This window comes from Microplitis mediator, chromosome 1 (assembly GCF_029852145.1).
Source record: "Microplitis mediator isolate UGA2020A chromosome 1, iyMicMedi2.1, whole genome shotgun sequence".
In the NCBI taxonomy this organism is placed as follows: Eukaryota; Metazoa; Arthropoda; class Insecta; order Hymenoptera; family Braconidae; genus Microplitis; species Microplitis mediator.
The window spans coordinates 4,466,038-4,476,692 of NC_079969.1; the positions used below are offsets into that span (position 1 = coordinate 4,466,038).

General features: G+C 30.5%; 3 protein-coding genes across 3 annotated transcripts; all 3 read right to left on the reverse strand.

The window, feature by feature from the left end:
* Positions 1-2: 2 nt before the first annotated feature.
* LOC130662994 (probable metabolite transport protein CsbC) lies at positions 3-3,015 on the reverse strand. Its single transcript, XM_057462010.1, has 9 exons — positions 2,858-3,015; positions 2,633-2,795; positions 2,432-2,553; positions 2,130-2,368; positions 1,886-2,064; positions 1,527-1,762; positions 1,038-1,197; positions 855-970; positions 3-730 (listed from the first exon to the last, which is right to left on the reverse strand). The coding sequence occupies exons 2-9, from the start codon at positions 2,791-2,793 to the stop codon at positions 672-674; spliced, it is 1,272 nt and encodes a 423-aa protein (XP_057317993.1). The 5' UTR covers positions 2,794-2,795; positions 2,858-3,015; the 3' UTR covers positions 3-671.
* Positions 3,016-4,176: 1,161 nt separating this feature from the next.
* Positions 4,177-6,217, reverse strand: LOC130663010 (peroxiredoxin 1). The gene is made up of 4 exons (XM_057462033.1): positions 6,059-6,217; positions 5,635-5,787; positions 5,255-5,563; positions 4,177-4,553 (listed from the first exon to the last, which is right to left on the reverse strand). Exons 2-4 carry the CDS (start codon positions 5,766-5,768, stop codon positions 4,409-4,411), a joined length of 588 nt encoding a protein of 195 aa, XP_057318016.1. The 5' UTR covers positions 5,769-5,787; positions 6,059-6,217; the 3' UTR covers positions 4,177-4,408.
* Positions 6,218-7,253: 1,036 nt separating this feature from the next.
* LOC130663001 (speckle-type POZ protein B-like) lies at positions 7,254-8,795 on the reverse strand. Its single transcript, XM_057462022.1, has 2 exons — positions 7,552-8,795; positions 7,254-7,453 (listed from the first exon to the last, which is right to left on the reverse strand). Exons 1-2 carry the CDS (start codon positions 8,558-8,560, stop codon positions 7,437-7,439), a joined length of 1,026 nt encoding a protein of 341 aa, XP_057318005.1. The 5' UTR covers positions 8,561-8,795; the 3' UTR covers positions 7,254-7,436.
* Between the last annotated feature and the right edge of the window lie 1,860 nt (positions 8,796-10,655).

Genomic DNA, 10,655 nt, shown 5'->3' on the forward strand with positions numbered 1-10,655 from the left:
TGTTAGTATTTTTAAAATATTATAAATTATTATTGATAAGTATTATCATTATAGAACAGTGCAACCTGTGATAACTTTGACTTAAAGTGAAGATAAAAAAAAATCTTCATTATTTATTTTATTTCTTATACAATTTATTTCTTTGTTAGCATATTTTTTTTTCAATGTATTTATGATTTAATACGTCTGTACCTATGAAAATAAATTTACTATGCTTTCTAGAGTATATTATAAATTTTATATCAAACAAACCACTATCCTAAAGTTGATTACAATCACAGTAATTATTCATAGCTTCTCACTATGAACGTTTTTAAAAGAAGATAGGGGTAATTGGACGGCATTTTGTATGAACGTCATTCTAACATTTGTCTCAAATTTTAGTGATCGCTTTTTTTAAAAGAATTAATAATCACACAGAGAACAATTTATTTGAGCTAAATCAGATTTGTTTCATTTAATTGTTTGTAGTCGGTGGTTTCCCTCTTTAGCCCACGACGACTAATCCCAGTATTTAAGTGCAGACTTACAAATTTCAAAGTGAATATGAACCCCAACCCAACGATTTAAACCGTTTGAAATTACCTTATAGTATTAAATACTTTCTATACTAATTCCAAAATCGTCTCTTCTCCGGTCATTCTTACAACGAGTATACGACTTTCAAATCTTTACTCTTTCATCGAGGAATTCGTCAAGTCTGGTATAGGTAAAGTTGCTACTATTGCACCTGCGAAATAAAACTATTTATCATACATACGATACTTAAGAATACCATAATTAATGTCGAATTTTTTCCAAACCAGATAAGTTTTGTATATATGAGATTCAAAACTTTGTCTTTCATTTCTTACCTATTAGCGAACCGAGTAGTACGTAAATTATCATCCAACATGACATTGTAGCGAAAGAATTTAAAAAAAATATCGTTAATTGGGGCAATATTAACGTGAAACCCCATACAGTTCCTCTGTAATATAAATTGTCATTTTGATTTATGAAATCAAAGACTTAAAACATTTTAAATCTAGACGTACCTTACAGATGTTGGATAATTCTCCAATAACTCAATATTAGTAGTTGTATAAATAACCGAGAAAGATGCTAAAACTATCATCAACCAAATATTTTTGGTGTCTTGATGTCTACCGTAGATCATTACAAGAATTGATATCCCACCAATTAATCCAGAAACAACTATTTAAATTTTTCATAATTAAATTAGTTATAAATTCCCAGTAATATAGTTAATTAAAAAATGATCCTGAAGTTAGCAGACAAAAATTAAAAAAATTTTTTTTTTTCAGCAAATCAATTGCCAAAAAAAAAAAGAAAAATATGCACATGTACAAAATTAAAAAATCTACAGGTGCAATTTTAAAAATATTTTTTTCTTTATAATTTATCATTTTTTAAAAAATTCAACAATTATTAAATGTCGGCTAACTTCAGTATTATATTAAAAAACTATTTCTGTTTATAACTTAAAAAAAAATGAGAACAAATAGAGTAAGTATATTTCTTGCCTAATGAAATTCGTCTGCCAATAGTATCGATTGAAAAAAAAAGCAAGCTTTCACCTAAAATGAAGCTTGATAAAAAAATAAGAGAGTACTCAAAATACACATTATTAATTTCATGGCAATCACTTAAAATATGTAGAGCGATATTTCCAACATCAATCGAACAAGTTTTATTAGAAGATGACGCGTAAATTGTTTCATATGACAAGTAAGTCGCCCATTTTGTGATCCATATTAAACTATAATTATATTTGAATTAATAACATTATTAAATAAACTATTCACAGAAAAAATAGATTTGGCGCGAAAATTTATACTCGCCTCTAGAAATCGTTTTTTTTAATAATATTAAGAAATTTTACCTGGGGAAAAGGGAAAGTCGAATAATGTTAAATAATAAAGTATATTTTATAAATTTTTGCGAGTAAATTAGTGATATTCTCTTCCATGTTTTTAACAAAAACTGTTTTAAAACTTCAAAAAAATATTTAGTGTAAATATCGTCATCATCTGGTCTGACACAATTATTTAAATTACATGACTGCAATAAAATATATTAATAAATAATAATTCAACTTTTAGCACTTAAATATTTTTTATCGTTACCGGGAAGTTATTAACATGCTGAGAATTGTTGATAGAAAACATTTGTTGGAGTATAATCAGAGCTTCCTGTGGACGGCGACGATACAGCAAATATCTTGGACTATAAGGAAGTAAACTAGAAGCGTATGCCATTATGAGACATGGCGCACTTCCTAATCCAACAAGAACTCGCCAGGAGTTCGGACGAAATTCATTACCGAGTATATTTATAATTGATGGAATTGAGATCCAAGATAAACCTAATAGATTTGTAACTCAATTCATTTAAACCGAGGATTATTATAAATAAAATAATTATGTACCTAGTGATAGTACACAGCCAATAATCCATAGAATGTCAATGATTACTAAAGAACTTCCTCTCTTTTTAGCGGGAACACATTCAATCAGATAAACTCTGATTATTGTGTTACTTCCGGCAGTCCTAATGATTCAATAAATAGGTCATATATTCCGAATTTCATGAATTGAATATAAAATAAGTAAATTAGTAGCTTCCGTACCCAACTCCCAACACAAAAACAAAAAAATTAATTAAAAAATAAGTTTGAGAGAATGAAAATCCAAGTAAAGCCAAAAATATTGTAACCATAGAAATGGGAATTAAATTTTTACGTCCACCCTGGTCGGCTATGGTACCAAATAACAATCCACCGACGATCATTCCTGGTAGGTGATGAAAAAAATTTAATTTAAATTTTTGTCTAATCGTACAAAGTATACTCTACCTAAGGAGCCAACAGCATTCAAAGTTATTATCTGTCTTTTATTAAAGAGAAGATCACATGTGACTAGAGGAATTGCGATGAAAATTATTGACACTGCAGCAGCTTCGACTAAAGTGCATAAGCCACACAGTCCGATGAGAAAATAGTTGCATAATCCCCATCCTGTTATAATTTTTTTGTTATACTCATGTAACAATTTTCATCATAAGTTGCTGGTTAAAGCACTGATCACAAGAATCTTTTGATAGATATTACATAGACTTGCCCAAGATGACGGACACAAGACAATCTTGTAGTAGTCTTGTACAATTTTTATGAAAGTATCTTGGGGAAGACCCCTAGGTGTCTACGTCTTTATATACCTATCAATCTGTCACAAGATATTAATGCGAGGTTCTAAGACAAGATTGTTGCAGGACTTGCACATGATATTGTACAAAATAACATTGAAGATGTCTTGCTCAAGATGTGTTAGTAAAGTTACTTTCGCGTATCTTGGGCGAGTCTTGCAACAGAAATTACTAGCAGATACTAACGCACATCTTGCGCCAGATCTGCTCCAGAAGTGTCATATCACACTCTCTATATATCTGACTTCTATCTCTGTCACTTTACCCCAGGATCCTGTATCGTATGCCAATGGAGGGGAAAAGTGACAGAGACAGAAGTGAGACAGACAGTGCAATATGACACTTCTGGAGCAGATCTGGCGCAAGATATGCGTTAGTATATGCAAGCAGTTTCTGGTGCAAGACTAGCTCAAGTCACTGTACCAATGCACCTTGAGCAAGATATCTTCAATATTCTTGTCCAATTCTTCAAGTGCAACATACCACAAAGTTTTTTTTTCAAGTTTTGGACAAGACTTGGAATTTAAAACTTTGTACCACTGTCTACAGCAAGATCTATAGTTATATAAAGACGTAGACAACTAGTGTACTGGTGACCAGACTTGGACAAGATTCTTATATAGGTAGCAATCATGAAATAATTTTCCTTAGACTTGCCTGTTTTTGTTATTGTAATTTCACAACTTTCATCCATGAAAATTAATTTTTATAATTTAGAAAAAAAAAATTATACGTTTTCGTATCACAATAAAACATGAGAAATTGGTTACTTTGAAAAGTTCGACTTCTTGAGCGAAATGCGATGCGCTCATGAATAAAAATTTTTTTAAGAGCCAAGTTCAGAGCAAAAAAACAAAGACGCAATTGTGTAGTAAGAGAATGCGCTCAGTGTCAAGTCGCTCTTTCCATCTTACCAAGTGATGACATTTAAAATATTTAAATTACAACAAAGGTTTTTAAAAATTTGAATTGTTTTGAAAATCACCAATTTATTAATTCTAAATGGAAAATATTAATACAAAATTGTTCGACAATTTATGTCGTTATAAAAATAGTATATTTCCATGTAAAAGTAAGAACCATTTAATTTTCCCAGTATAAAAGTAACCAATGAGGTTCATATTCTAATGAAAAAAAAATTAAAGAAATTAAGAAAAAAAAATCATTGACATTTAAGTTCAATGGAAAAAAAATGAATAATTTAAGAACTGGCGAAATATTCCTTGGATCCTACTGGATCTGGTTTCATTGATTTCTTTCCAGGTTTCCAACCAGCTGGGCAAACCTCACCATGTTTGTCAGTAAATTGGAATGCTTGGACTAGACGCAGAGCCTCGTCGACAGAGCTATAAAAAAATAATTATTTTTGATATCTAAAAATAATTCACACTCGCAGAGTTAAAAGTGGAGAAGTTGCATGATTTATAATTCAAATTTTTTTAAAAATCCAATAAAAATTATTAAGAAAAATTGAGGGAAAATAATATAATAATTTTCTCGGTTAATTTTTAAATTTAAATTTGTAAATTCAAACGTGAGTGACATCATTGTATAGATTCCGGCGCCATCGCACAGAAATACAAAATTATCCATGTTTACATTATGAGAATCACAGCCATAGAGAATAGAGACTCTATTGTCCATGATCACAACAAAGAAAATACAAGAGAACAGTGCGATTTTTATTAATTCTCAGCTCCAACAAATGTAATGACGTCATATCTAATTATAAGTCATTTTTTTTGCAGCAAAACTTTTTTTTTTAATTAATTTATAAAAAATTATAAAAAAAAAATATTTAAAAAAATTGCACTTATAGTCTTTTAAATTTTCTCCATGTGCACATTTTTAGTTTTTTTTTTCTTCAAATTTAATTGTTCAAAAAAAATCAAAAAATTTTTAAATGTCTGCTAACTTCAGAATCGTTAATTAAAACATATTTTTAAAAATTTTTTATTTTATCCACAAATAAATTTGTGATAATAAAAAATTCATGCGACTTCTGTATTCTTTGTGGATTAGAATAAAAAGATATTGATATATTTACCGGCCAACTGGTAAGTCATTGATTGTAATTTGACGGAGATTCTGCTTAGGATCAATAATAAAAAGCCCACGGAATGGAATACCAGAGTCTTCATCAAGAACACCGTAGTCACGAGCAATTTTGCAGCTTTTGTCAGCCAGCAGAGGAATGTTCATGTCTCCTAACCCTCCCTGTTTGCGAGGAGTATTGACCCAAGCAAGATGACTGAAATGAGAATCGCATGATGCGGCAATCAGCTCACAATCGATTGCTTTAAATTCATCTGCGCGATCAGAGAAGGCGATAATTTCTGTTGGGCACACAAAGGTACTGGAAAAAAACGTCACAATTATTATACAATTAATTAATTAAAAATAATAAAGTTTGGCTGAAACTCTTACAAATCCAATGGGTAGAAGAATAGGATGACGTATTTTCCCTTGTAGTCTGATAATGAAATATCTTTGAACTGTCCCTTAACAACGGCGGTACCTTTGAAGGCAGGAGCGGGTTTTTGAAGTGATGGCACAGGCATAGTGGTAAGAATGTATGTTCTGTTCAAACAAATAGGAATTAATTACTAAAAGTTTTGATATTTTATGATTAAAGTAGATGTTGAGTAATAACGGTGATAATAAAATTCCTTATCAATTACGCATACGATGAATATTCAAAAAAATGTATGTCTATATATTAAATACGATGACGAAACAAAAATATATTTGATAATAGTAAAAATAGTTGAGTTTTTGTATTAATTGTTATTGAGTTGATGTAATAATTAATTTAATAAAAAATGGTTTCATTGTTAAATGATTTTTTTACCTTTACGAATGTAAGTACAGAAATTGTGCAAGCGTCCGGAATGGGAATCTTCTAGAACAACCGGCTTACGTAAAGTCCTTCAAGAGAATAAATTGCCGCGGGGAATTGTCGCAAATTCCGTTAATCTCAATCCCGTCTCCGACTTGGGAATAGACTAGTTTTCGAAGAGTGGGGGATAAAATCGATGGCGCGACTCATCGCCGGGAAGATTTGAAATAAATGGACATCAATTTACTGAAATAGCCAACCTGACTGTAAGTTGACAGAAATTCACGTCTTTTATTTGACTTCATGTTGATGACAAGTCTACGGTCATACGACCATGGATTTTTGTAGAACTCGACGATAGACTTTTCCTAACAGCCAATTTAGCTGGAAATTGACAGAAATTTGACAGGTGAAATTACTGGAATTCTGACATTTTGACAGCTAAATTTGAAAAGAAAAATTTGCGGTAACATTTTTTATTAGAAAAAAACTCTAAAAGTTTCCTTGAATTTTTCGCCAAATGTTCGTCAACTTCGGACTTTTCCGTTTTTGTTGACAATTTATATACAACATGTTATACAATTTGCCGTAAATTTACTACCCGAGTTAGAATGCAGCTTCACTTCAAAAGTTGACTAAAAAAAATATTTCAATTTTCAGGCAGATTTCTACATCAATTTATTGTTAATTTGACTTGAAAAAATGTAAAGTATTTTTTTACGGTCAAATTGTTGACAATTTTATGTATGTCTACAACGTATTATCAGAACTGGATGGATCGCAATGTCTTATTATTCTCCCTCGGTGTGTAATTTACTATTTCTATTAACAGATCGTTTTTTCGTCGTAATTGTTCAGAAGTGAACAATGAAATGGAAAATTTACTTTACGCTATGGTACATTTAATAGTGTATAAAAAAAAATGCTTACCAGCTAATGATACCATTTGATCTCAATAGTACAATATCTTAATTGTATAATTAAAATTTCCTCAAAGTTTTGTTGTAATAGACTGGATTATGAAATAAATAAATCTTTTCAATATAAGTAGACTTTAATTTATTTCTTTGTTTGTAATTGAAAAATTACAATTTTCATACGATACCTTGATTAATGACTCAATAAATACCTCTAAATATATTCAATTGAAATTCAGATCATAAGTTACTAGAAGTAAATTTGAGTTCTTATCAAAGAATGTAGCGGAAGTAAAAAACGCAAACAGAAGTTAAGTTCAATGAACAAATTTATTGAACGAATTAGAAATGTAATTAATCAGTCTTGAATTTATAATAATAGAATTTAATAAGACCAAAAATGTTATCGTTACGAATGAACAAGATGATCTCTGTTGATGTAAAAAACATCTACTCCGCGTTAGAGAAACTTATTATACTCTCGTTAATTCTGAAAAAGTTAAAAATGAGTAAATAATTTAAATCTAATACTTTGATAGAGTAAAAAAAATTATAAGCTTCGCTACAATGAAGGAAGTAAAAACATACCATATCCGTCTTCGGTTAAATGTGTGCTGATGGTCGGAAGAGGCGTGGGTGCGTTGGGGTCTTCAATAGTCGGTCGAACAACCACGGCAGCCTTTTTTAATCGAGGAGCGTGACATCGGATAGCTAAATCATAAATCGCTGGAGCATTAAACGTGTCGAGATATTTAGAGACAAGCGACTTTTCGCACATTAATTTCAGTCTTATCAATTCATATTTATCAGCAGCTTCTAGCAAATACTCTGAATGATCGTCTAAGTTACAGACCTTATCAGTATAGATATATTCCACAACTTTTTCAAATATCTCTGGATTGATACCCGTAAGAGTTAATTCAGAATTGTCATTGCTGTCGGATGTTTGCTGATGACGAACAACTTCTTCGTACAATACAGGACACCCTTTTTCTAAAACATTTTTATGCACTTGAAATTTAGTATTCTGCACCTGTATGACAACAATATCACCGCTATCTTCTCGACTGTTATATAACCCAAAGTAATCAATTGGTACCTCGATAATTGGAACTATAGTTGATGAAAATGCCGGACGAGGTATCATCGGATAACGATCCCAATCCCAGTAAGAATAAACTTCTACGAGCAGTGTCATAGTATTGTTTGGAAGCAGATCTCCTTTTTTTCTTTTGAAACGGTCAGGAACAAAATCTGGGTCTTCACGATTAGTATAAGTACTTTGGTCACTCGGTCCAATGTAAAGATCATTTTTGTCGATATCAACCAGGTAAAAGTTACAGGTGTCATCATCCATTCCGCTTCCAGGGATGAATGATAAACTCAGTCCGCCGGGAAATAACTTTGAACTTGAAATTTTCAACTCGACCTCCCACTCGATTCTGTGTCCTCTAAATTCGTGAGAAAAATCATTCTTCAGAGTGACGGGGTCCTCATGTCCGTTACGGTCTGCACGTTCAAGTAGTTGATTTATATCCTTTATTTCCCAAGGTTGAGCATTTCTATGAAGGTTTCGTTTTCTTTTTTGTATAGGCATTTTAATTTGACACAACTTTTCTTTTATGATTCCTGCGATGAACACAACTAATGTAATTTTCTAACACAAATTATCAATAACGTGGCAATAAGGTATAATTACTATAAGGGAAAGGTGCTTTTTAGCATCAAATTTGGTCACGTGATGAGAATTTAACATATGCGCCACCCAGAAAAAATGTAGCGATAAGTTATAGCGTTCAGCGTCAAATTTAAGGGTCGGCAGTACTAAACGAATTTTCGAATTTTACTTTTCTAATTACGTTTTGCGGCCAACTTGGCTATCAAAGGTCAAAGAATCAAAGTAACAGTCGATATTATAACTGGTAACGTAAAACAAAGACCTATCTGAAATTTCTCAGAATTTATTTTGGCACTCGCTACATTTACGAAACCACAAAGTAACATCTGATTGTTGTTTTAAAAAGATCGATTATTACCGATGCAATTGTTTGAGTGACCAAATAAGTTTGTAAGGCCACGTAGCAAATCTACAACGTATTATCGGAACTGGATAAATCATCAATGACGTGACAATAAAATATGATTACTATAGTGGTTTGTCGCTATGACCACGCTTCCGTTTGCCACCAGGGTAGTCTCAATAATATTCTAACTCAGATTCATAGAACTGATTTATATGGCAATGAAAATGACATCGAGTCATTCGGCCGACTTCTATGCTAAAGTATCTGACGATTGTGATCCCTGGTGGAAATTTTTCGGACTTTTCTCTGAAAAACTCAGTTATAAAGTTCTAAAGATTTTTTCAGTTTTTCAGAGAAAAGTCCGAAAAATTTCCACCAGTGATGCTGCAGGATATAAACGGTTTAAAAACATTGCAAAGTTTGCTATGGTTTTATTAACGGTTCCAATTTTCTACGTAAGTGTGGAACGCGCGTTTTCAATTTATAATATTTTCAAAATTACGATCCTGAAGTTAGCAGACAATTAAAAATTTTTGGATTTGTTTTTTGAACAATTAAATTTGAAGGAAAAAAAAAACTAAAAATATGCACACGTAGAAAATTTAAAAGACTACAAGTGCAATTTTTTTTTAATATTTTTTTTTTTCATAATTTATCGTTTTTTAAAAAATCCTAAAATTATTAGACGTCGGCTAATTTCAGTATCATTCAAAATTAAACTGAGGAATAAGTTGACACTTGAACTGTTGCAAAGTTTAATGATGGTTCAATTTAGCATACAGAAAAACTACGGTTCATGTGTAAATTTTATTCCATCTTCTAGTATGTTAAAACTGTTTAATGTAAAAATGTATGACTTTAAAATTACTGACACTAATGAGGAACAAGCAGCTCATGAGTTCTTTGAAATTATTAACGAGTTGGGAACTAACATATTCTAAATGTTTATAATTATGAATATATAATATTTTATTTATTTATAAATTACACGTACTAATGCCTGTTTAATAAATATAATAATTTTTTCCTATAAATCTCTTGTACTAATTGAATAAAACCTATTTACTTTTAATTTTCTGATTTAACATGAAAAATTATGTCGATAAGTTAATTTATCGAATTTTAAACGAATAAAAATATTTGACTATTTTTTTTTTATTTAATTAATTCTATTAAGCAATATAATATTATAAAATGAAACTGTCGATTCAAAATTTTTCACGTTTGTTATGTCCTCAGTGGCCTCAGGTGCCTTCACCTGTTAATTAATTAGTGAACTTGAGATCCATAAATAGGCGCGCATTTAAATTTCATTTGAAATTATATATTAATATCTTACAACACTTATTGCGTCTTATCAATATTTAGTCAATAGTTTAAATAATAAATCGTCGTGGCACATACTTATTAAATTATATATTTTTATTATAAGAAACTTAAAATAAATAGATAAATAAATCTTTATTTTGTATTCAGAGAAATATAAATACAGTTTGAGTGGTTTTGGAACGTTTCCTGTCACCCGATACTTAAAACCTAAACAAAACACACGCATAAAAATCATGAATAGGCTCTTGTTCTATAGTTAACAGTAAATATGGTTATAAACAAATGCATACTCTATAAACAAATAAGAAAAGGATATATTTAATAAATAAATGTTACTTA

What these genes read in the sequence shown, in the direction of transcription:
- LOC130663001 (XM_057462022.1), bottom strand. Translation starts at nt 8,560, where the DNA reads ATGCCTATACAAAAAAGAAAACGAAACCTTCATAGAAATGCTCAACCT.
- LOC130663010 (XM_057462033.1), bottom strand. Translation starts at nt 5,768, where the DNA reads ATGCCTGTGCCATCACTTCAAAAACCCGCTCCTGCCTTCAAAGGTACC. An exon ending in TTCTTCTACCCATTGGATTT is followed by an intron (nt 5,564 to 5,634) that starts GTAAGAGTTTCA and finishes GTTTTTTTCCAG; the next exon opens with TACCTTTGTGTGCCCAACAG. An exon ending in AATGACTTACCAGTTGGCCG is followed by an intron (nt 4,554 to 5,254) that starts GTAAATATATCA and finishes ATTTTTTTATAG; the next exon opens with CTCTGTCGACGAGGCTCTGC.
- LOC130662994 (XM_057462010.1), bottom strand. Translation starts at nt 2,793, where the DNA reads ATGATCGTCGGTGGATTGTTATTTGGTACCATAGCCGACCAGGGTGGA. An exon ending in TGGCTGTGTACTATCACTAG is followed by an intron (nt 2,369 to 2,431) that starts GTACATAATTAT and finishes CAAATCTATTAG; the next exon opens with GTTTATCTTGGATCTCAATT. An exon ending in TGGCAGACGAATTTCATTAG is followed by an intron (nt 1,198 to 1,526) that starts GCAAGAAATATA and finishes AAATTTAAATAG; the next exon opens with TTGTTTCTGGATTAATTGGT.